Source organism: Phoxinus phoxinus, assembly GCF_949152265.1.
Source record: "Phoxinus phoxinus genome assembly, chromosome: 6".
In the NCBI taxonomy this organism is placed as follows: domain Eukaryota; kingdom Metazoa; phylum Chordata; class Actinopteri; order Cypriniformes; family Leuciscidae; genus Phoxinus; species Phoxinus phoxinus.
Genome location: NC_136881.1, coordinates 40,735,806 through 40,762,962, shown reverse-complemented (window position 1 = coordinate 40,762,962; position 27,157 = coordinate 40,735,806). Strand labels below are relative to the sequence as shown.

Here is a 27,157-nt window from a genome sequence, read left to right as displayed (position 1 = left end):
GCGACGAAATAATTAGTTTGTCTTTCATGACATTATTTCAGTGACTTTTTTTTTGGTCATTTTCACAAACCACGCATAAATGTTATTATCTCAAAACTACAAACTTTTACATACATGCTGCTGACATATTATTGTAGCAGAGTTTGTGCTGAATGCAGTGTAATAAGACTTTAGTCATGAAAATGTCACAAGTAACAGAAATAAGCACAAATGTTAGAGCATCTCAGAACACCTCCAGGACCCAGAAAACACCTCAGACCCCTGAGGGTTAACCGATGACCAAAACTTAATTTTCCTCTCGCGAATAGTCATTTAAAAAATCATGCCAACGGACGTTGGTAGGTTTATATATCCCAGCCACCGCACTAGACATTATTATTATTAACGGAAGGAGACGTAGGCGTGTTATTCAAGCATCAATGGCAAGCTGTTTCTTACACTGTGAGCGGCAGATAGATGTGAGGAGTTTCTGGGTGTTTCTGCTTCCAGGTCTTGATTGTGGCATTTCTTTGAGGTTTAGAATCCAGTATTCCTGTAATTCGTTAACAGATTGACACCCTTTCTTTTCTCTTTCCTCTCTCTATTTTCTCTCTTTCGTTTTTTTGAAAACCAGATTTTCTTTTCCTATGCAACTTTGTGGTTTCTGGTGTTTCTGGCAACTAAACACCGTCATCCGTGTTTCAATTACCCTTCAAATTGCGCAAATTGAAATGAGGTGGTTTTTCAGGCAATTTTGAAAAATAAATATTTTGCAAAACTGCAATGGAAACGTTTTTTGCGCATTTACAGTCACATGATGTAGATGGTGCGGTGTGTTCGGACAGAATACGAGACGAGTTGTTTATTAAATTCATAAGACAAAAGAATTACAGGAATACTAGTGTATTTCAATTTATTTTTAGAAGCTTGCACACACACACACACACACACACACACACACACACACTGTTTTGTAGCACTATAATAACCATGATGTGGAAATTCCGTTTTACACGTCAACTTTATTTTGTTGTTGGCATATATGTGCAGTTAAGTTAAAAAATCTGATGTTTTTATTCTTTTGAGATGATGATGTTCATTTATTTTGATTAAAAAGCTAATATATATTTAGGTTTTTTTTAAAAACATTTTTTTTAATCTGTCATTAATTTTACAATAAAAATACATTGAGACTGTAAAGGATTGCTTTAAGGACATTTTTATGGTGGCTTTTAATCTTGCATCAAATAATGAATTGCGTACTGTATGCAGACTTGCATTTACAAATCACCAGCAGTAAATATTGTGCTAGTACTAGTATTGAACTACAAGAAGCAAGACAGTTGCAAGCATTTGATTAGAGTTATGTAAAGCATCTGATGGGACAGGTACGTCCTAGAGATCTGGTGACAACAGCTGTGCAGGGGGGGCCCAATGTTATTTTTTTGTCATGGGGCCCAAAATTCCTGGCGGCACCCCTGAGCAGTGGTAAATATATGTTGTTATATATGGTATATATTATTTATGTTATTTATTATTATTATTATTATTTATATGTTATTTGTATGTTATTGTAATTTTTTTTTATCATGCACTGCAATGAAGACACCATTTAACCAATTGATTAAATATAACAGCCAGCTTACAAATACAACTAAATAAATTGCACGTGTACATTTTTTTCATATTCTTTCTTTTAAAACATGTCATCTTTTCCTGTAATTGCAATGTTACCACATTATTGGCTGTCTCTTCGAGTTGTTTTGAGCATGATTGGTTATTCAGACTGTCATCCAGGAATCTGGCCAATGACAGCTATGTGCGCCTTTTACAGGTCAAGTTTGAATATTCGTCTGTTGGAGTGAGTGAGCGAGTGAGTGTGTGTGTGTGTGTGTGCTGCTCGGGATCTTCAGTAGGCCTCCTTCGGTTCTGTGGCTTTTACATTGTTTAAAACATGGATTATTTTGTAAATGGACAACAAATTTTAACAACGTGTGTAACGGACATATTGCAATGCAATCTGCGGAAGGTAAATAACTTTATTTTATATAAAAATACATTCTGCTATCAAAATATAGTGTGTTAAATTGAGAATCTAATGTTAAATGCGATTAGAGCAATATCGATATTATGTCAATGTTTCCGGCTATGTGTTGTCAGCTAACTTAGTTTTTGATAAAAAAAATAAAATAAAACTCAGCATAGAAGCTTTGCAATGAGTGAACTGAGAACATTGTGTCTTTATACAGAGAGGAACTCGAACCACATGCAGACGTTAGGCTTTTGAATATTGTTGATCGCGGGATATCGGCCTAACGTTACCGATCCGTCAAAATGATGTGTCATCATAATATGTTTTGAGCTGGTGAGTAAAATTTTGCACGCTTTTGCAAATGTCTCTTTTAGTAAGTAAATACAAATAGCTATATTGCTGTATGTCTGTGTTTCCCTCATTATCCAGGAATTTTGGGAATAAATATTATCCAGCCACACGATCTTCAGTTGGTGAGTATTGTCATAGTAAAATACACGTGAAATAGAGGCAGAACATATAAACTATGCTCAAAGGCACACTGGTCCAAACCCTCCAGACAGTATTTTACCTGTCTTCTTGATATGAGTTTACGGGCCTAGCTGACCCAAACATAAATGTCCTTTCAAAATGAAATTATTTTCAAACCTGTATGACTTACTTCTCTGAAACACAAGAATGTTGGGAATAAAACAACACTGGAACCCAAAACATTGGAACCCATTTTATAAAAAAAAAAAAAAAAAAAAAGTGAATGCATTTCTCAAGATATCTTAATTAAGGTTTTACAAAATAAATTCATACAGTTTTGGAACATCATGGAGTAGCCTTAAATAACGAGAGAAATCTAATTTTTGGATGAGCTGTTCTTTTTAGGACATGTTCCTAGGGTCCTTTGCTAAATTAACCATGGTTTTTATTATAGTAAAAGTGTAGAAACCATGTTTTTATGGTGGATAATTTATTACCATTTAGTTAGTGTAGCAAACCATGGTTAATGCACAGCAAAAACTCCAGTGTTCACAGCAAACACTCCAGTGTTAAATTAACACTCCTGGGAGTTTATATGAGTCCACACTCAAGAGTGTAAAGTGTTAAAATATGAGTGTTAAATGAACACTCAAGAGTGTTAAAGTTAATGAGATAATTAAGTTGATAAGTGAGTGATGATTGAGTATTAGTGATGAACACCTGATGTTAACAAGCAGAATCACTGAAGGAGAAAATCACAAATTGTAAGCCACCATTATGGAGATCAGTGTTTGCTTTAGTTGGGCTCTTGACCCTTATATTATTTACTTAAAATTCTGTGTGTCTGCTGTTATTAATTTATAACAGACAGATGAACAAAGAAAAAAAGTGATCTGTTGGCTATGTTATTACAATCATAATATGAATTTGATCACTGAACCCTTACTTCTGATTACAATTTCTTTTGTTTATTACAGCATAACTGTGATTCTACATAAATATCCAGAATTTTTGATAAAATTTTTTTGAATAATTTATTTTAAAGTCGTTTTGAAAAAAAAAAAAATCTTTCTTTTAGGCACACACAGACATCAAGATTCAGTCTATGCATCTCAACAATGGTGACAAGCAAAATATTCAATTAGGGAAAGGAAATTACTTCATACAATTTGTTCATTCCGCAATGCATGATGGGAGCCATTAATGAGTTGATTGGTGGCAGCCTCTGCAACATGCTTTATTATTGTCACCATGGTTGAGATTCACAGGCTGATTATTGATGTCTGTGTTTCTAAATACAGTATTTAAAAGTCACTTGATCAGAACAGTGTTTATTAAATATTTTGGATTATAATAAAAATAACAAGTTAAACCAAACTATGTAAATAAGATTTGTTTATTTCTGATCACAATATGATTGTCAAAACATGACCAACACCATCAGATCACATTTTCTCTTTGTTCATCTGACTGTTATTAATCAGAAAACGCAGACAACCAAAATCTGAAGTTGATAATATAAGGGTCAAGAGCCCAACTAAAGCAAACACTGATCTCCATAATGGTGACTTGCAATTTGTGGTTTTCTCCTTCTGTGATTCTGCTTGTTAACATCAGGTGTCTTCAATAATGATCAATCATCACTTAATTAATAACTTAATTATCTCATTAACTTTAACACTCTTGAGTGTTCATTTAACACTCATATTTGAACACTTTACACTCTTGAGTGCGGACTCATATACACTCCCAGGAGTGTTCATTTAACACTGGAGTTTTTGCTGTGTGTTAGTAAGGGTTCTCCAGATATAACACTTAAAGGGTTAGTTCACCCAAAAATGAAAATAATGTCATCAATGACTCACCCTCATATCGTTCTAAGCCCGTAAGACCTCCGTTCATCTTCGGAACACAGTTTAAGATATTTTAGATTTAGTCCGAGAGCATTCTGTCCCTCCATTGAAACTGTATATACAGTATACTGGCCATGTCCATAAAGGTAATAAAAAGATAATCAAAGTAGTCCATGTGACATCAGTGGGTTAGTTAGAAGTTTTTGAAGCATCGAAAATACTTTTTGGTCCAAAAATAACACAAAATAAGACTTTATTCCGCATTGTATTCTCTCCCGGGTCTGTTGTGAATCTGCGTTCACGACTCCGCAGTGACGCTGCTGACGTAAGACGCTGATGACGTGTTATCTGGTGCGCCCGAGCTTCGTTTACAGTCTGAGGGAGACGCACGCTATATTCAAGCTATTCTACATTGTTTGCGTGGATATAATTTTTTTAATGGTGCGTAAATGTGCATGTCGCGGATGAGACACTTTTACAGCGTGCGTTTCCCTCAGACTGTAAACGAAGCTCGGGCGCACCAGATAACACGTCATCAGCGTCTTACGCCATCAGCGTAACTGTGAAGGATTGACAACAGACCCGGGAGAGAATACAATGCGGAATAAAGTCTTATTTTGTGTTATTTTTGGACCAAAAAGTATTTTCGATGCTTCAAAAACTTCTAACTAACCCACTGATGTCACATGGACTACTTTGATGATCTTTTTATTACCTTTATGGACATGGCCAGTATACAGTTTCAATGGAGGGACAGAATGCTCTCGGACTAAATCTAAAATATCTTAAACTGTGTTCCGAAGATGAACGGAGGTCTTACGGGCTTAGAACGACATGAGGGTGAGTCATTAATGACATTATTTTCATTTTTGGGTGAACTAACCCTTTAAGGAACACATAAAAAATGGTCCTGTGACCCAGATCAATAGTCTGTTAACACACATTAACACACTTTTTACATTTTCTTCAGATCAAGCATTGGAACAATGTTTACGGAGCAGAACAGGCACCAACAAGAAACAAGTCCATCACTAGTAAGTATCCACTGCAGTTTATAAAACCGTAGTAAATTTTAAAGGCACAATGCACTCCAAAATATAAATTATCTCTTTTTTCTCCCTCGTGCCATCCCAGATGTATATCTGACTTTCCACGGAGATTTTTAGAAAAATTATCATTAAAGAGAATCATATAAAGAGAAATGTGGGAGGAGCTTGAATTTATTGCCTAGCCCTGTTAGTTTGAACCGCGAGAGCCGTCAAAGCTTATGCTACTCCTACGTCGTACATTGACAAGAGTTACTCTTTGGGCGTAATTTGACTTGCATATGGCTGTCTGCCGGAAGCTAGTTATTTAAGTTGATAAAGTTATATGGTAGGGCTGGGGAAATGAACGCGTTAATTTGAGATGCTTAACGCGTTTAAAAAAATAACGCAATTAACGCAGCAATTTTTTTGCCTCGTTTTAATGACTTCCTGTTGCGGAAAAGGCTGAAAATATGCCATCCCGCCCCTCCGTGTTCGGAGATCAGGTTTCATTCTCGCGCAGCTTTCATGAGCGGGTCTTTTCCGCGCCGCGCTCTCCATTCCGTGTGTGTGTGTCGCACTGACACACACACAATGTTGTGTCACACAACATTGAGCTCTTTGCTCAATGTTCTGCTCCGTGTTTGCGCTGCGCGTTCTGCTTTGTCGTTAACGGCCCAAACACTCCAATCATGTACCGATCACGCACTGGTCGTGAAAAGCAAAGTCAAATAACGTGAAATTTCTCAGTAGTAGTCTTCTGTGAAATAGCCCTACTGAGCTGGTATAGTCATGCTGGCAACAATGGTAAAATTACCTGCTCTGATTACATGCTCTTGTAATAATAGCTTTGTAGGACTATGTTTTCAGCCCTAAAATATGGATATGTTTCTTACACGAAAGCATCACTTCGCTTCACCTTTCGCCTTGATTAACCTACCAGAGATGTGTGGAGTGCTTTTATCATGGATGGATGCATTTTTATGGACTTATCAAAAAAATCCCACAGGGAGCTACAGAATAAGAAATCTTTAAAGTCCACTTTTTTAATGTCTGTTTCCATCAGTAAAATTACAGGGGGTTTTTTTTCTCAGAATTGTGAGGCAGGAACACACAATTGCAAGAAAATATCAGAATTGTGAGCTGGCTTTTTTACTCCCCTCAGAATTCACCCTTCGAGGGAGTTTGATTGACAGGTATTTATTTTTTACATTCTATTTTTACAAAAAATCTTTTTTTACAAAAATTACGCAAATTAAACGTTGAGACTTTGTTTCATATAAAAAGTAACCTGCTCTGTCTTGTCTCGGCGTTTAGACGTTTCAGCGTTTTTTCTTTGATCCGCAATGTATTTTTCATTGCATGACAACATGATGTGTGGCGTGAGAGCGCCATGGCTTGTTGGACATAGCAACAGTAACTAAAGGGCAAATTGCAAGTTTTGCAAATTGCATTAACCATGGCTGTCTTTTAATTATCACTGGACTACTTCGCTCTCGCATCTCCCAAAAGTTTTTTGTTTTGTTTTCTTGATTCCATTTTAATGGTTTAATTAAATTGCTATAACCAATTATTTAAAATGTAAAGATTTAAGCAAAACTTTCTTCAAAGGTTAAACCAAACTTTTATTTTGACGGATTGCCGTGTAGACCTTTGAGTCTCTCTGTGTTTTATGATATGATGATCGTTTTTCTCAAATTAAGCTAAAATGCTGCTGAAGTGACTCTCAGAGCGGCTGTATTGATGAAGTGCATTTATGTCCTCATATAGGCTAAAAACATCGCAAGCGTCATGCGTGCCTCAGTGTGTGTGTGGTAAATGAAACAGCGCGTCTGTGCCATTCATTCACAGAGACACAGAACATGCACGATTCCTATTTAAATGGTCTTTATGCGGTTTAATATTGACAGACACTGGTCTATATCGCGATTTTATTTAAGTTTACTGACCTACTTTTCATCTAAAGGTGTAACTAAGTAACCACCGGAAGTGAGTGCACTGCTTGGCGATTTTGAATGTTCCAAAACCAGGAAATGAGATAAGGGCCTATTGGACTTGATAAATTGCAATTGTACCTTTATATCTCACAATTCTGAGAAAAGACAGCAAAAAAAAAAAAGAAGCCAGAATTGCTTTTTTTTCTCAGGTTTTACTAATTTATCCTGTGATTCTGACTTTCAAACAGCCAATTGTGAGTTTATCTCGCACTTCTGAGAAAAAAAAGTTTGAATTGTGAGTCGCAATTACCTTTTAAAAAAATTGTATTCCATGGCGGAAACAAGCTTTCATATGCACAGACAGTAGCTCACATTTAACGTGCAGATTGTGCGCACACAGAAACCTACTGGAGCACAGAAAGTTAGTGTCAACACTGTCCTGTGATTTCTAAATAAGAAACTGCGTAGAAACAGAAGTTATAGCATTTCTTCATGCTTTTGAAGTAACTAAAACTTACAGCTTAGCTAATAGTAAAGAGACGATACGATACACAGGTATGATTAAATCACACTAGAAATTGTTATATCGCCAATGCATTCAAACGCAGTGCTACTTTATCTGTATCTGATTTAAAACAACCAGAAATCTGCAAGAAATGTAACAATCCATAGACAGTATATCTGATGAAAATGAGCTGTTACGTCAGAGCAAAAGCATCGTGGGCAGTGCTATGACATGCTGCAGCTGTGCTCAAGGCGACCTGAGTTCAAGGTCCACACTTCTCAAGCCAAGTTTGTAGTTTGTTCACATAATTTAGCCTTTAGTTGTGTTATTAACATGTAGCCTATATAATGGATTAAATATATGTTTTAACCCCCTGAGGTCGGCAAACGCGCGGGCGCGTTTTGCTCGTTTTTTATTTACATAGCAAAATAGACCTAAAATACTCCGTCGGTTTTGGTCAGACTTAAGAAATATGAAAAAAAAATAAGCTGTTAAATGTCTACTTTTTTATGTGTCCACTTACAATCGAAATAAAACATTGTGCTTTTGTAAAATAAAGAAAGTAAACAGGGAGTGCTTTATGCCTCTCCGTCTCCGTGAACTTTTTTTCTGAAGCACATCTCTAAACTCAAACAAAACTCAGCGAATACTATTCACTCAGACATGAGCTATATATCTCTATAATCATTTAAGTGTGTAGTTTTAAATTATCTAATTCAAATCTAAAACAAATATTCTCTGTTTATGTAATCTATATAAAAAGAGTGAGAGATCAGCTGTGCTCATTATCGTTCTGGCACACTGTAAAAATAAAAACATAGATTTCATTTATATTTAATTAATTAAAATGAGGCAACAGATTACAAGCAATATTATTAATTAAATTTTACAAATTAGAATTGAGTAATAATTAATCAAATTAATTCCTTTCATTACTCCGCTAATGTGACACGCCCATCGACAGCGCGCGCGCTATTCAAATTCTAATCTGAAGCAACACATGCAAACCAGTCAACGCCCACAACAGCTGGACAACACACTCGCTGTGAGGAATAGCTCTGCTAATAATATCGTGATTATCCTGGAAATTTTACCTCAAACGTGCTGGAGTAGCCGAACAACGGATCCAGCTGCAGATCATCAGTAAGTGCTTTGTTCTAATCGCGATATGAACTGGTGTCTGTAATCCGCAAAAGACTGTTTAAATTTGAATCGCGTTTCTGTGTTTGAATGAATGAACGGCACATGTGCATGCGTTTGTTTACTAACGTTACAGCTCGCGCGTCTGTGTGTGAATGAAACTATCTATATTGCCTACTGAGATGAGTAAAAATCGACTGAATACGTTGAAATAAAATGTCTTTGTATAAGCAACATTTTAAACTGCAAATTAACATTTATGCCCTAATATAGGCTATATTATAAAAGACGATATGTTACAGACGAAATATGAAAGACAACATTTCGTTTTGGATAGATTATAAAGTTTGTACTGCCACAATAAAACCTAATTTCCAAGGTGCAAACAAAATCTTAAAAGGTCAATATAAGCCTTCTCTTTAAATTATTTTTGTGTTTTATTAGTGACAAATTTGGGGAGAGGATAGCCTACATAATCCAAAACTTTCTGAAAATACGAATGAGAATTAACTGCACAATTACTAGAAATGTTTACCTTGGATATTATACAATTTGCAAGCATAGGCCTACAGTTTGTGGAAAAATACACTTTTTTTTCAAGATGTTTCCAACTCTGAACCAATTCTGTAGATGTGTGTGTATATGTATGTATATATATATATATATATATATATATATATATATATATATGTGTGTGTGTGTGTGTTGTCTTTGCATTCTGTGTGGCTCAGTGACACACTCAGTGAAAGGCTCATTATTATGCAGCATTAGCATGTCTTCTTTGTCTCCTCAGGTGTGAATGAGGACATTATTCATGACCTTGTTGGATCATTCACGCCCCCCTGCATATTGCCTTTCCAAACAAAAAGTGTCTTACAAAATTTAAATCAATCTATTGTTTAATGTGAACGATTAGCCCGGATGATTTTCAGATCATTTTGAAGTAAATACTCTAGCCGACAAGATCCATTAGTCAAAAGTATTGTGGGAATATGTGAAGTTGGTCGTTTGTGGTCTTATATCAGAACATTTAAGTTTGAGTTTTTTGAATAACCACGCATAAATAATATTCTCTCAAAAATGCAAACATGTACATACATGTTGCTCACATATTATGATAGTCATGTTCGTGCTAAATAGAGTGTAATTACACCTTTGCCATTAATATGTTTATAAGCAACTGAAAAAAATACAAATATCAGGTCATATCAAAACATCTCAAGGACCCCAAAAACACCTTAGACTCCAGAGGGTTAAATAAACATATATACAAAATAGATATAAGGTATTATATTTATACTTTTAAATAAATTAATCTTTACATAATTTCTGATTAATAATTAGGCTGGCTAATTTTGAAAGTTTTCAAAGTCAATATTGCTTGTGTTCTTAATATGTAATATGTATTTGTATTCTTTCTGTTTACACTGTTGCATGATCTTTTATAGGCTATGAGGAAAAACTCTACCATGCACACAGAGAAAGGAGCTCAATTCTGCTAACTGGGAGAGCAGCTGAAAAACAAGAAGAGAAGAACAGTAGAACACCTAATGCAGATGACTCTATTATTTTTCTGCAAGAACCAGCAAAGACTGATGATGAGCGCTCTGAGCAAACAGCAGTCAAGACGTGTGATTGCACATTGGACTTTACTGAGTTCTTCATGTAATGTTGGGCATCTACTGTACGCAGAACTTCTAATCATTTATGTGGATGCCATTCATAAACCTGTTAGATTTTTGTGTTTTATTTTTGAGATTAATAAAATTGTATGTTTTAACAATGTTATTGCTAAGCATTTTTTATGTTTAAGAGAACATTTTGGGAACAAAAATAAAACTTCCCACTAAAAACTTTATAAGAATGTTAAGTAGTATTTTTAGGAGTATTTTTAGAGAATGTTATCCTAACTTTTAGTAGAACATTCTAAGAATAAAAATAAAACTTCCTGCTAAAAACTTTGAGAATGTAAAGGGATAATGTTCTAAAAATGTTATGATTAAACCTTTATAGAAGGTCATCACAAAACATTTTTAGAGTGTTCTTAGAGAATGTTATCCTACCTTTTAGGAGAACATTCTGGGAACTTAAATAAAACTACTCAATGAAAATGTTATAAGAACATTAGGGAATAATGTTCCAACAATGTTATCATTAAACATTTTTAGAGTGTTCTTAGAGAATGTTATCCCACCTTTTAGGAGAACATTCTGGGAACTTAATGAAAATGTTATAAGAACATTAGGGAATAATGTTCCAACAATGTTATCATTAAACATTTTTTGAATGTTTTTAAAGAATGTTTTCCTACCTTTTAGGAGAACATTCTGGGAACTTAAATAAAACTACCCGCTAAAAATGTTATAAGAACATTAGGAAATAATGTTCCAACAATGTTATCATTAAAGGGGTCATGACATGAGAAACCAAATTTGCCTTGATCTTTTGGTATATAAGAGGTCTTTGTACCATTAAAACGTCCTGCAAGTTTCATAGCTTAAGACGTCCTCCCCATTATAAACGAATCATTTATTTAATCAAGCTTTAAATACAGCTCGTTCTGGATCCATGGTAAGAAGTGACGTACCAGCGTTTGCATATGACCGCCTCCAGGCACAAGACAACTACGCTTTAAGCGCAAGGCAACTACGCTCATTTCGTTTCGTAGTCGCGCCCGCGCGCTGCGCGCCTCACAAGTGTTCAGTCGACGGACAGCGAGTGGGTCTGTGTGCAGGGAAATTACGACACCGCAGATGTGCTGTTCCTGGCTGTGGACAAACAACATCTTTGAATACGCTGCGAAAGATCCAGTCGTCAGGGGAAAATGGATGCACTTTATTTTTTGCGGACGTCTCAGTCACGGCAGTGTTAGTTTAAGCATTAGTTAATCCATTTGAAGGATGACTGTTTTGAGAACAAATCCTAAAATGATGCTGGCTTTGCCAGAAAACTGTTGCTCAAAGATAAGTCCGTGCCGACTATTCTGGGCTCAACGACGACGACGCAAACTGTAAGTAATGTATTTAAAACTTTAAACTACTTTTTAAATACGCTGAATCCGCACAGGTTCTGGCTGGGGGCATTAATAATTGATGCATAGGCACTGACGTTAGCCAATCATAGCAGTGGGCGTTAACACTGAACTCTTAAAGGGGAAACACCGCCAAAACAGACTGTTTGAATCAGAGGATGAGAAACAGGGTGGGAAAAGGTCATAAATCACTACATTTTAAAAGTTTTTTGTAAAAGAAACTATAGTAATACTATATTTGCACCTAAGGGAACATAATAATAAATTTAAAAAAACCATGTCATGACCCCTTTAAACATTTTTAGAATGTTTTTAAAGAATGTTTTCCTTCCTTTTAGGAGAACATTCTAGGAACTTAAATAAAACTACCCGCTAAAAATGTTATAAGAACATTAGGGAATAATGTTCCAACAATGTTATCATTAAACATTTTTAGAATGTTTTTAGAGAATGTTTTCCTACCTTTTACAAGAACATTCTGGGAACTAAAATAAAACTACCCGCTGAAAACATTATTATAACATTTCAAGATAATGTTCTCAGAACAGTTTTAGAACAAAAAAAATCTAGCTGGGTCAAGAAAGACCCATTGCTATTTCTACTTTTAGATGACTCCGCTCTTCCGTTGAATGCTCATCAAAAAAGGACCTTAGGCTACTGACAGCAAGTACTGCCGCCAAAAAGACTATTTTAAAGCTATGGATAGAGCCATCCATACCAACTACTTTCGTCTGGCTATCTTATTTCAGAGACATTGTATTGCTGGAAGGTACCACTGCCAAGATCAATGGCGCAAAGGACAATACTATTCAGAGCTGGACAAAAATTGTGGACATTCTGTTAGATAAACTAAGATTTTGACATCTTACATCTCCCTCTCTCTGTTCTCATTTATATTTATTTTTATTTTATTTATATATGGACAGTTTTCATGGCATCTGTCTGTATATACACTGAAAAAAATGATACTTTGGACCAACCTAAAAACATTGCTGTAATTTGTTACAGCTAAATTTATTAGTTTTTCTCAAGCTATATTTTTGATTTGGTTAAAAGTTAAAATTGTATTTAATATAAATCAAAATAGTTCTTTAACCCAATATTTTTTTTTACATTCAAACAAAGTTAAAATATTGTTTATTATAGAGACCATAAATAATTTTCTTATTTTGGTACAACTAGCATTTTTAATTTGGAAAAAACTACTTTTTACACAGCAGAATCAAGTCAAGTCAAGTCATCTTTATTTATATAGCGCTTTTTACAATACAGATTGTATCAAAGCAGCTTCACAGTGATAACATGAAAATAATACAAAAAAACAATTTCATCATCATCCACCTTTAAGGCAGATCTATAATATTGTTGAATATTAAATGTCCCCAACTAAGCAAGCCAGAAGGTAAGGCAACATCCCCAGTGTTAAATTAACACAGAAGCAGTGTTAAAGTTAATTAGATAATTAAGTGATTAATTGAGTTATGGTTGAGCATTATTGAAGACACCTGATGATAACAAGCAGAATCACTGAAGGAGAAAATGTATGTAAAATGGTTACCGTTATCGAGATCAGTGTTTAGTTTAGTTGGGCTCTTGACCCTTACTGGTTCAACTTTAGAATTTGTCTGGCTGCTGTAATTCATTTATAACAGACAGATGAACAAAGATAAAAGGTGATCTGATGGAGTTGGTTGTGTTTTAACATAATCAATAGTAGGCCTGAAACACTGAACTCATTGAGAGCATAATTTCTGAGTTAAGTTTACCTTATGGATTATAGCAGCACTGTCCTGGTAGAGTATACCATTTTTAGCCTTTTCAATTAAATCCAAATAGATTAAGAAGAAAACTTCTTAAAAGTCTTTCAGGTAGGCACACACAGATATCAATAATTAGCATATGAATCTCAACAATGGTGACAAACAGATCACCTCTGAACATAAGTCATTATTTATTCATGCAGCAATGCATGATGGGAGCCATGAATGAGATTTGATTGGTGGCATCCAGAATGCACTGCACAATGCTTTATAATTGTCACCATTGTTGAGATTCACTGGCAGATGCTTGATGTCTGTGTTTAAAAAAAAAAAAAAAAAAAAACTGTTTTGTATGTGATTAAGTTTTAAGAAATGATTTGGATCACATTGTAAAAGTAACAAACATCATAAATGAAAATGAAATCATGCTTCTCAAGGACAGTACTGCTATAATCAGTAAAGCAATAGTAACCCAGTAATTGGGCTCTATGTGAATTCAGTGATTCAGGTCAATTGATTGTGAAATTATGGTAATGTTAGAACTCAACCAACACCATCATATCACATTTTCTCTTTGTTCATCTGGCTGTTATAACTCACGTACAGCAGCCAAACAAATTCTAAAGTTAATAATTTAAGGGTCAAGAGCCCAACTAAAACACACACTAATTACCATAATGGTAACACACCAATTACGATTTTCTCCTTCAGTGATTCTGCTTGTTATCATCAGGTGTCTCCAATAATGCTCAATCATAACTCAATTAACGTTTCAACCAAATCAAAAATACAGCTTGAGAAAAACTAATACATTTAGCTGTAACAAATTACAGCAATTTTTTTAGGTTGGTCCAAAGTATCATTTTTTTCACACCAACGACAAGCTAGAAAAGTGAATTTATTAAGTCAGATCAAGTATAAAAAGTTTTTTAAACCAATGACAAGCCATGTGCACTTTTTTCAGTGTAGCTCAGTGAGCTTTGATATGTTTTCTGGTATGATAACTTAAAATTAAAATATTGAACACAAAAAAAGTATGTACTTTTTCTTCACAAAAAGAGTACATACTTTTAGGGCGTAGCATAAGTAGCCGAATTGGAATGAAGCCAGTGACTCTCCAGGACCAATGTTCCCCACCCTATAGTGTCAATGTCAATAGTGTGAATAAAAGTGACTGCAATTATTACAAACCTGCACCCCACACTAAGTACTACAAAATGTATTGATTGTGGACATAGAGGAATATACATGTAATTATAAGATTGTAGAAATAGGCTTCAGCTTTCCTTAAACAAAAATTCACAACTTTACAGAAATAATCACTACATATTCTTCAAAAACCAGTAATCTTACTCTTGAAAACCAGTAATTGTATTATTTCTTACCAGTAATCGTGATGTAGGTGTTAGCAGGAGTGTCTGGAAGCCAATCATGTGGTGATTCAGCTCTAAGAACTATAGGTTTTTCCCCTGATCCATTTGGGATGAAGAACAGGAAGATGAAGGAAGAATCATGAGTCATGTGCTGATTAGATTTTGTACAGTTTTGAGCAAAAAAAAAAAGCAGGAGTTGATAATGATCCCCTTTTTGGCTGACACTAAAATGGAAGTTTTTTTCATAATTGCCTGGAATAGTAATGTGTGCAGTGTTGTATAATGGAAGTATAACACAGGAATTATATTGTGTGGTTCACAGGAAATCTCACCTTTCTTAGCAGGATTGAGTTCCAAATTTAGAAGTGATGTATTCCACACACCCTCAGACTGAAAGAGAAAGAGCAAGTTACATGTGGTGCTCTATTAAAAAATATGACCCACTAAGCAAAATGGACCCACTAATCTCCAAAACACGTATTTTCAACGTCCTTGTCACAAAAGTCGGACATTGAAAAGACGTCCACTGAGGAGCCAGAATGAAAGTTTTTATGACGTCTTTTTTTGACGTGTTCTGCACGTCCGATATAGACGTTCATCGAACCTTTGTACAAGGTTAAAAACTAGTTTAGATGTGGCCATTGTGGACATATTTTCAACATCATGTATGGTCTCATTTAGACATAATCACATTAAAAGAGGTTTAGATGTTGATATTTGTTTAATTTGAAGTGTCACCATTGTGGTGATCAGGGTTTGCTTTAGTTGGGCTCTTGGTCCCCTTTCCTTTTACTTTAGCTTTTGATTGACTACTATAATTATGTTTATAAAACACAAAAGTTGTGGTAGAGAAAGCAAATAATAAGTAAGAGGTGTTTTCAGCTTATTGATAATGATGAAATTGTCACAAAGCAAGCATTCATAACCACCAACCTTTAGGAACTGCAACATTGGTACCAAAAGCATTAAAATGATCACTTATTTGGTGTATAAAATGCATGTGCACATGATGTTTTGAGCAAATGTATAATGTAGTCACACACAAACATCAAGATTTTGCATAAGATTCACAACAATGGTGACAATAAAAAAAAAGCTTCATACTGCAATGCATGATGGGTAGCTTTCATAGTACAAAACTCATCCAAGCTTTTTTGTTTTGATTGTCACCGTTGTTGTGATTCATATCCAAAATCTATATGTCTGTGTGTGACTTCATTATAATTTTGCTCAAAATATAATATACACATGCTTTTTTTCTACCTTCATACAAATGATCATTTTTATGTTATTGGCACCAATATTGCAGCTCCACAAGTGTGAGGGTTATGATTGCCAAATATAAATAAAAAAACATTAAATACATTATTTGATGACCAATTTGTGATGATTATGTCATCATCAAAATTGAGCTGATAAAACCTCATACTTGTTCTTGGCTTTCTCTGCAACAACAGTTGTGTTACAAACAGTAGACAGTAGAAAAGCCAAAGAAAAACTAAAGGAAAAGGGAACAAGAGCCCAACTAAAGCAAACACTGATCACCACAATGGTGACACTTCAAATAAAACAAATATCAACATCTAAACCTCTGTTAATTCTCACTAAGATCATCTGACAGCAATAGTCAAAGTGATTATGTCTAAATGAAACCATAAATAATGTTGAAAATATGTCCACAATGGCCACATTTGAACTATGTTAACCTTGTACGAAGGTTCGATGAACGTCTAAATCGGACGTGCAGAACACGTCAAAAAAAGTTTATTCTGGCTCCTCAGTCGACGTCTTTTTAACGTCCGACTTTTGTGACAAAGACGTTGAAAAGACGTGTTTTGGACATCATTTTGCTTAGTGGGTATCTATCATTATATTACAAAATGAACAAATCAAATGAATTAAAGGCAGAAAGTGACAGAATTGCCATCAGACGTACCACCACCTTTAGGGTCTTTCTCACTCCATCAGTTTGGACAGAATCATATGCTGAAGCTTTTACATCAATCATGTGATCTCCCAGAGTCATGGGAATAATCACATATGAAACCGCTCTACTGGAGTCTTTGTCAACGTTTACTGTTGTTCTGTGTTTGCCTTTCTTACTGGCAAAGCTGCAAACATTTTCTGTCTCCATAAACTCCACACGCACCTGTGAAAACAGGAGATAATCTTTTGGGAATTTGGGAACAGATGGGAATCTTTTGAAAATGACTCTCAAAATCCATGTATTGTGTTATCAGTAAATTATTTGACTCAAGCAGAAATGTTTTTTTACGACGCACTTGGTTTTAATGTATACCATAAATCTAAATGTATTTTTTATTTAATTTAAAATCAAATCTACCTTCTGCTTCTTTGGTGTATAGTTGTGAATAATGGCCTTTATTTCCAGTTGTTCACCGCGCACAGCTGAATAAGGGATCTTGAGGTCAATGAATAAGCTCTTAAAAACAATCATCTCCTCAGGTTCTGCCACACAGATGCCTTTGAGGAGGAACACAGACACACAGAAGGGTTTAAAGCAGCAGCTCCTGGATTATGATGTTTTTCAGACCATGTATCGTGTGTTTGCAGCTTCACCTTACCAAGTGTTGGTGACAGACTGACAGCCAAGACCTGCCAGGTAGTGATAGAGTCTTTCAGGTAGATCACTTTATCTGTGACTGCTGCTGGACTGGGAAATTAGGAAAATACAACAAAAACTGTTGAAGTACTCTTTTAATGGTTGTTTACCATCAGACTCAGACTCTCTCACACTCACACACACACATATTATGCCGCCAAAAGCTCACGTTGAAAGACATTATTTGCTAAGGGTGTATCTAGGTGTGTCTCTAAGGGAGTGAATGAGTCGCAACTCACAGCTTTTGTCTAAGGGGGCTTTCACACTGGCAGTTTAATCTGGAACGGTGCACGGTTCGTATGAAAAATCGCTAATGTGAACGCTGTCATGCGGACCATGCGCCGGGAACAATCACGCTCGGGTTCGGACCGCAGCAAACAAGCCCAGTGTGAAAGCCCCCTAAAGTCTCCTACTCACCTTTTATCACTTAGATCAATTTCTTCCCAAAGCCAACTCTCAGGGAACTGAGTACGTGACACGATCTCAGCAGAGTCTGTATAATAGTCATCATCTTCAGCACCTGTTGTAACAGATACAAATGTGACAGATTAGACCTTTTAGAGCAGGGATAGGCAACTTCAGCCCTGATAACAACTCACCTGCCTGTATCTATCTAGTAATCCTGAAGACATTGATTGTCTTGTTCAGGTGTGTTTAATTAGGGTTGGAGCTAAACTCTGCAGGACAATGGCCCTTCAGGACTGAAGTTGCCCATCCCTGTTTTAGAGGAAAAGGACCAGAGGTAGTCCAGGGGTCAGAAAGTAAAAGTCCTGCAATATGTTTATTCCACCCATGAACTCAGTCAGCTGATTTCACTAATTAGTTCTCTCTCCTGTCTGAATAAGCAAATCCAGGTGATTGGAACAAAAATCTCTACTTTCTAAACCTGGACTTTACACCTCTGCATAGCAATGCTACATGTCAGCCAAGAGCAAAATAAATGAACCAGAACTGGACCTTATCTGAGCCACAAAATCAGTGTATATTAAATAATGTTACTGAAAGAAAGATGAGAACAGAAAAAGTGACGAGCAGAAACACAAGAACTCACTGTAAAAAATTGCGCTGTAAAATAACAGTAATCTACTGGCAGCTGTGGTTGCCAGCAAAGTACTGTTAATTTACAGCCCTCTACCGTTATTATACAGATCTCCTTTTTTTACAGTATGTTACTGTAAAAATACAATGGAAGGTAACTCATATCATTTCAATTAGTCTCAATTAGTTTCTAATCACTTATCAAAAAATTGTTTTTTAATACAGCTTAATTTAATATTGCTACACTGTGACATTACCGCTAAAGTCCAAGCAGTGCTATGCAATTGGTTGTGAAGGATTTTTAAACTCATCATTCATTAAAAAACGTTGAACTACACTGTAAAAAAAATCCCGTATTTTTTACGGAATAATGCTGGCAACTTTGGTTGCCAGAACAATTCTGTAAAAAATACATTAAAACTGTAATCACCTTTACGGAGCAGCATGTAAGTTTTACATTTTAAACTCGTATATTTAACAATGGATTTCAGCAATATTGACATGGCCATAAAGTTATTGAACAAATTCCTTCAGTAAGAATTGAAAACACCTGATGTTAACAAGCAGAATCACTGAAGGAGAAAACCATAATTAAAGTCACCATTATGGAGATCAGTGTGTGTTTTAGTTGGGCTCTTTACCCTTAAATTATTAACATTAAGTTTTGTTTGACTGCTGTACATGAGTTATAACAGCAGATGATGAACAAAGAGAAAAGGTGATCTGATGGTGTTGGTTGTGTTTTAACATAATCATTATTTCACAATCATTTGACCTGAATCACTGAACTCATATAGAGTCCAATTCATGAGTTAGGTTACTTTATTATCAATAGTGGTACCGTCATTGAACACCATAATATTATTAACTTTTACAATGTAATCCAAATCATTTCTAAAAAGTTTATCTTGTTCAAAAAAGAGACACACAGACATCAATAATCAGCCTGTGTATCTCAACAATGGTGACATTTATAAAGCATGTTGCAGTGCATTCTGGGTTTTACCAATCAAAACTCATTCATGGCTCCCATCATGCATTACTGCATGAATAAATAATGAGCTTATGATCAGAGGTGATCTGTTTGTCACCATTGCTGAGATTCATACGCTAAATCTTGATATGTCTGTGTTGCCAAAACATTTTTTAATATGGATACATGTTTTTTTTTTTTTTTTTTTATTGATTTGATTATTTGAATTTCATTGAAAAGGCTAAACATATTATGCAGCGAAAGTTAATAAAAGAAACCTAACTCATATGAGTTCAGTGATTCAGGTTAAATGATTGTGAAATGATGATTATGTTAAAACACAACCAACACCATCAGATCACCTTTTCTATTTGTTCATCTGCTGTTATAGCTCATATACAACAGCCAAACAAAAACTTAAAGTAATAATTTAAGGGTAAAGAGCCCAACTAAAACACACACTCATCTCCATAATGGTGACTTTAATTATGGTTTTCTCCTTCAGTGATTCTGCTTGTTAACATCAGGTGTTTTCAATTCTTACTGAAGGAATTTGTTCAATAACTTTATGGCCATGTCAATATTGCTGAAATCCATTGTTAAATATACCAGTTTAAAATGTAAAACTTACATGCTGCTCCGTAAAGGTGATTACAGTTTTAATGTATTTTTTACAGAATTGTTCTGGCAACCAAAGTTGCCAGCATTATTCCGTAAAAAATACGGGATTTTTTTTACAGTGTATGGTTTCAGTTGAGACAGGGGTAGCTGCAGCTTGGAGTAATGGGCGTGGCAAGAGGTAGGGGCGTAGTAAGAGGTTTCTCATTGGTCAAAGGAGTTTCCTCCTGGCAACTGCGTTGGCCAATCAGCAGTAACCATAGTTATACATCATTTCCTTTAGCTAAAAAAAGGGCGTCTTCACTGCGTTCTATGTTCAGACAAAGAGTTTGATGGCTTCTGTTCTATGGACTGCTACTACAGCAGTGGTTCTCAATTCCAGTCCTCGCGCCCCACTGCTCTGAACATTTTGTATGTCTCCCTTATTTAACACACCTGAATCAGATTATCAGCTCGTTGGAGAGACTCCACACAGCAAAATCCCCAGAGTTAAATTAACTCTGCTCAGATAACATTTGGTCCCTCTCTACAGAGAGTTAAAATAACTCTGAATCAGAGTTAAAGTTAATGAGATACTTAAGTGATTAATTAAGTGATGATTGGGCATTAATGATGAACACCTGCTGTCAACAAGCAGAATCACTGAAGGAAAGAGAAACTCAAGAACTACAACTGACTTCAGCCACAGCAAGATCTCAGCAGAGGACAGAGGTGGAAAGTCCAGGGGTCAGAAAGTAAAAGTCCTGCCATATGTTTATTCCACCCATGAACTCAGTCAGCTGATTTCACTAATTAGTTCTCTCTCCTGGCTGAAAAACTGCACTCAAAAAAAAATTATGTCTAAACATAAGATTTATGTATTTGAATTGCATAACAAATTTCCATCCATTTGGATTACATAGTTTTAACATAAACCAATTAATAATCTGAATGTGATTCATATTTTTAAGTCATATATAAATGAAACAGATAAGATTTATGTAATTGTATTAATCAACTGAATGTGATTCATATTTGTCAGTCATATGTAAATGAAATGGATAAGATTTATGTAATCGTATACAGAAAAACACCCATGTTAAGTTAGCACTGCTCAGTGTTCATATGTGTGCACACTACAGAGTTAAAGTATCATTGAATAAGTGTTGAAGTTAATGAGGTAATTAAGTGGTGATTGAGCATTAATGATGAACACCTGCTGTTAACAAGCAGAATCACTGAAGAACAGAGAAACACAAGAACTACAACTGACTTCAGACATAGCCTTAGATGAAATCAACTAAAATTAAAAGAAGACATTAAATATGTGAAGATCTCAGCAGAGGAGGATTAAACAACTCCACAAACAGCATTACCAGTTTCACTTATTACTAACCAGATTTACTTTATTTAATATCCGGATTAATTAAATCATATTTTGTATTTTAAAGTCATCATAATGGTGGATCGCATTTGCTTTAGTTGGGCTCTTGACCCTTGACTCTTTAATATGAAGTATTCTTTGGCTGTTATAATTTTGTGTTTGTAAACCACATTTGATGTAGCAAAAAAGCCATGAGAAAGTGAGATCAGGTGATGTTGGCTTTTAATTGATGATGATATCATCGTGCAACTGTCTGGCTCCCTGATCTTATTCTCCGCCTAATGCTTTGATTATATTGGACTTGTGTTGTTAATGTTGTTTTATTCATGATAATTAAATTCTACAACATATCTAGCAGTGTTATTTGTAAAACAATATCCTTTTTTTAAAATATTTCTTTAGTGAACAAAAACTTTAATCTATGGCATCACTTAGATGCACACAGACATCAAGAAACAGCGTATGAATCTCAACAATGGTGACAATCAAACAAAATATCCAGATAATCAGTGCATGCTGGGAGATATGGGTGAGTTTTGATTGGTGGTACACCGCATGCACTGCAGCATGTAGCATTTCATTGATTGTCACCATTGTTGAGAATCATACACTGATTCTTGATGTCTAAGTAACATCTTAGCAGAAGAAGATTACTGTATTAAATGTTTTTAAAATCATTTATATTATTTAATAAACAGCATTGCTCTGATGTTGTAAAATCAAATGACTTTTAATCTAAAAAAAATTTTTTTTAAAAATCTATAACCAAAGTATTAGACACTGATTAAGTTCAGGCAATTACGTGACGATGACTTTGTATTACACCAGTAAACAGCCATCATCACCTGATCTCACTTTCTCATGGCTTTTTTTGCTACAACAAATGTGCTTTACAAACACACAATTATAACAGCCAAAAGAATATTTTAGATTTAAGTGTTAAGGGTCGAGAGCCCAATTAAACCAAATGCTATCCACCATCATGGTGACTTTAAAATACAAAATATGATTTCATTAAACCGGATATTAAATAAAGTCAGTCTGGTTAGTAATAAGTGACGCTGGTAATGCTGTTTGTGGAGTTGTTTAATCCTCCTCTGCTGAGAACTTGAGAGATTTAATGTCTTCTTTTATCTATAGTTGATTTCATCTAAGGCTGTGTCTGAAGTCAGTTGTAGTTCTTGTGTTTCTCTGTTCTTCAGTGATTCTGCTTGTTAACAGCAGGTGTTCATAATTAATGCTCAATCACCACTTAATTATCTCATTAACTTCAACACTGCTTCAATGGTACTTTAACTCTGTAGTGTGCACACATATGAACACTGAGCAGTGCTAATTTAACATGGGTGTTTTTCTGTATACGATTACATAAATCTTATCCATTTCATTTACATATGACTGACAAATATTAATCAAATTCAGTTTATTAATACAATTACATAAATCTTATCTGTTTCATTTATATATGACTTAAAAATATGAATCACATTCAGATTATTAATTGGTTTATGTTAAAACTATGTAATCCAAATGGATGGAAATTTGTTATGCAATTCAAATACATAAATCTTATGTTTAGATATAAAAAAAAATTTGAGTGCAGTTTTTCAGCCAGGAGAGAGAACTAATTAGTGAAATCAGCTGACTGAGTTCATGGGTGGAATAAACATATGGCAGGACTTTTACTTTCTGACCCCTGGACTTTCCACCTCTGATAATAAAATAAAATGACACAACCCCGTCTCTGTTTTTTAAATGTCAGTTTTAATGTTCAATAATGTTTCATATTTTTAAAATGAAAACAAAAAGAAGCAGGGCTGCGTTTTATATTTCGTGTTGTTATAAATATATGCAGTGAAGATAATCAATGTACACGTTGCCTGAACCACATTTGTGTGGCCATTTAATGTGTTTAAGATTTTTTTTATTTTTATGAAAAGAGGCAGAGTGTTGTTTTATACCATATTTCGTTTTTGTTGCCTAAAATATACATAAAGAGATAACCGGAGTAGCCAGAGCGTGCTGAGTGACGCGATCAAGAACGCCGCTGTCCCATTTGCAGAATAACCAGACTTGCGTCCTCTCGTCCTCGGGAGTTCGTTCTCCTAAGTCGAACTTGGCAAGTCTGAACTACCAAGGACGCAAGTCTGAAGTTTGCGTACTTGGTATTGAGAAACGGCCCTGGTGTAGTAAATGCCGCTACATCTGAAAGCAGGTGATGGCGATTTACTACTAATCAAGGAACCGGCTTTACCTACGAGATGCGCCTAACAATGTCATGCGATATATCGCCCAGCCCTAGCACATATATTTATGCATTCATAAAGTCAAAGGGTAATCTAATAATGTGGTCTTTAATGTTGCAGCCGGTTAAAAAAGTGCACAGCAAAATCCCCAGTGTTAAATCAACACTGCTCGGAGCATATATGGTCCCACTCTACAGAGTGTTAAAATAACACTGAAGCAGTGTTAAAGGTAATGAGATAATTAAGTGATTAATTAAGTGATGATTGAACATTAATGATGAACACCTGCTGTTAACAAGCACAATCACTGAAGGAAAGAGAAACACAAGAACTACAACTGACTTTTAGTCACATCTTTAAATTAAATCAGCTGAAGATAAAAATAAGACATTCAATCTCTGAAGATCTCAACAGTGAACGATTAAACAACTCCACAAACAGCATTACCAGCTTCACTTATTACTAACCAGACTGACTTTATTTCTGGTATATGTCTATGGACAAAAGTTTAGATGTCGATGTTTAAAAAAAAAGGTCACCATTATGGTGATCAGTTTCCCCTTCAGTTGGGCAGTTTGACTCATGGCATTTAAAGTGCAATTTTGGTCTCTGTATCAATATTTACCAAAACTCATAATATGTTACAAAGGAAGCTAAAAATATGAAATGTCCAGGTGTTATCGTTTTCATTATTATAAAGATGAAAGATTCACTAATCTTATCCCTGACAAAAAACAAAAGTTGTTTTTAGTTTTTAATGAAGTCACTTTTTTTGACACAGAGCAGTCATCCTGAATAAAAAAAATTGATATACATTGCAGAATTTTTTTAAAAATTATTATTTTTATATTAGAAACAACAGACATCAAGAATCAGAGTATGAATCTCAACAATGGTGACATGCTTCATGCTGCGATGCATGCTGGGAGCCATGATTTGTATACTATGGTGCCTCCCATAATGCATTGCTGTATAAAGCATGTCACCATTAATGAGATTCATATGGGGATTCTTGATGTCTGTGTTTTTGCCCGAAGATTACTTTCCGAATAATTAAAAAATAAAGATTCAGTTTGATGACTGATCTGTAGAAAGAAATTAATGTTATTGAAAATCGATTAATACCAAATAACCATTTTTAGTAAATGATAACATTTTTTAATATTTGTACATGATGTTGAAAACTATAGGCCTATCACCTGACCATCTTTGTTTCTGGCTTTCTTTGCAACATTTGTGTGTTTTGGTAAACACTGTTACAATGACCATGAAAATCAAATAATAAAAAAAGAATCAAATTGCCCAACTAAAGGCAACACTGTTCACCATAATGGTGATTTTTTTAAATGGTGACTAAAACATCAACATCTAAACCTCTGTTAATTCTCAACAAAACTTCTGTAGACGTCTGACAGAAATAAAGTCAGTCCTGGTTAGTAATAAGTGAAGCTGGTAATGCTGTTTGTGGAGTTGTTTAATCGTTCACTGTTGAGATCTTCAGAGATTGAATGTCTTATTTTTATCTTCAGTTGATTTAATCTACGGCTGTGACTAAAAGTCAGTTGTAATTTTTGAGTTTCTCTTTCCTTCAGTGATTGTGCTTGTTAACAGCAGGTGTCCATCATAATGTTCAATCATCACTTAATTAATCAGTTAATTATCTCATTAATTTTAACACTGCTTCAGTGTTATTTTAACACTCTGTAGAGTGCACTGTAAAAAATAAAACATAGATTTCATTTATATTTAATTAATTAAAATGAGGCAACAGATTACAAGCAATATTATTAATTAAATTTTACAAATTAGAATTGAGTAATAATTAATCAAATTAATTCCTTAAATGTTACACTGTAAAAAATAAAACATAGATGTTATTTATATTTAATTAATAAAAATGAGGCAACAGATTACAAGCAATATTATTAATTAAATTTAACAAATTAGAATTGAGTAATAATTAATCAAATTAATTCCTTAAATGTTACACTGTAAAAAAAAAACATAGATTTAATTTAAATTTAATTAATAAAAATGAGGCAACAGATTACAAGCAATATTATTAATTAAATTTTACAAATTAGAATTGAGTAATAATTAATCAAATTAATTCCTTAAATGTTAACCATTTAAAATGAGTAAATTTTACAAAATATATGTTATTGCCAACATTGAAGACACCTGATGTTAACAAGCAGAATCACTGAAGGAGAAAACCATAATTAAAGTCACCATTATGGAGATGAGTGTGTGTTTTAGTTGGGCTCTTCACCCTTAAATTATTAACTTTAAGTTTTTGTTTGGCTGCTGTACGTGAGTTATAACAGCCAGATGAACAAACGGTGATCTGATGATGTTGGTTGTGTTTTAACATTATCATTATTTCACAATCATTTGACCTGAATCACTGAACTCAAATGGAGTACAATTTGTGACTTAAGTTAACTTTATTAACTATAGAAGTACTGGCCTTGTACACCATAATATTTTTATCTTTTACAATGTAATTCAAATAATTTCTAAAAAGTTTCTCTTGTACAAAAAACAAACAAACAGACATCATGAATCAGCCTGTGCATCTCAACAATGGTGACATTTATAAAGCATGTTGCAGTGCATTCTGGTTTGTACCAATCACAACTCATTCATGGCTCCCATCATGTATTGCTGCATGAATAAATAATGAGCTCAGAGGTTGTCACCATTGCTGAGATTCATACGCTAAATCTTGATGTCTGTGTGCGCCTAAAAAAAAAACAGATATATTTTTTATTATTATTAATTTGATCATTTGGATTCCATTGAAAAGGATAATAATACACAGTAAAATCGTCAGTGTAAAAATTGCAGTGTTAAAAGTTATTAATTCCCAAAGAGTTAAATTAACAATCAACAATGTTAAAAAACACTCCTCTTCAGTGTAGTTACAAGTGTAATTTTATTTTTACACTGAAAGTGCAAAAACAAAAAGGCGCCGAATTGTATTGACTCCGCCCCTCGATGACTGCTGTCTCGAAAGACGACGACGCCATTTTATCTTCATGCGACCGAGACGGTAGGTTGAATTGCTTTTTTCTTTCTAAAATAAAAAAGTAAATACACTTGTTAACATTTTTGGTAAAATATGGTGGTGAACACATTTAGAAATGATAAACTGCGCGTTTTTGTCAGGATTAAGGAAGCTCGTCAA

General features: G+C 34.6%; 1 protein-coding gene and 1 long non-coding RNA gene across 3 annotated transcripts in view; one reads left to right on the top strand and one right to left on the bottom strand.

Annotated features, from left to right (window-relative positions):
• Positions 1-27,157, bottom strand: part of LOC306999661 (complement C3-like) — a 223,736-nt gene that overhangs the window by 68,267 nt on the left and 128,312 nt on the right. For both annotated transcript variants that reach the window (XM_079614534.1, XM_079614535.1), the window contains 6 exons: positions 18,147-18,249; positions 17,692-17,780; positions 17,451-17,590; positions 17,043-17,255; positions 15,439-15,496; positions 15,119-15,202 (listed from right to left, as the gene is read on the bottom strand). In XM_079614534.1, coding sequence (XP_079470660.1) covers positions 15,119-15,202; positions 15,439-15,496; positions 17,043-17,255; positions 17,451-17,590; positions 17,692-17,780; positions 18,147-18,249 — 687 coding nt within the window. The remainder of the gene's footprint in view (positions 1-15,118; positions 15,203-15,438; positions 15,497-17,042; positions 17,256-17,450; positions 17,591-17,691; positions 17,781-18,146; positions 18,250-27,157) is intronic.
• LOC306999692 lies at positions 1,884-10,500 on the top strand. Its single transcript, XR_013797902.1, has 6 exons — positions 1,884-2,008; positions 2,229-2,344; positions 2,441-2,484; positions 5,306-5,369; positions 6,455-6,556; positions 10,391-10,500. It is a non-coding gene; the product is annotated as an uncharacterized lncRNA (long non-coding RNA).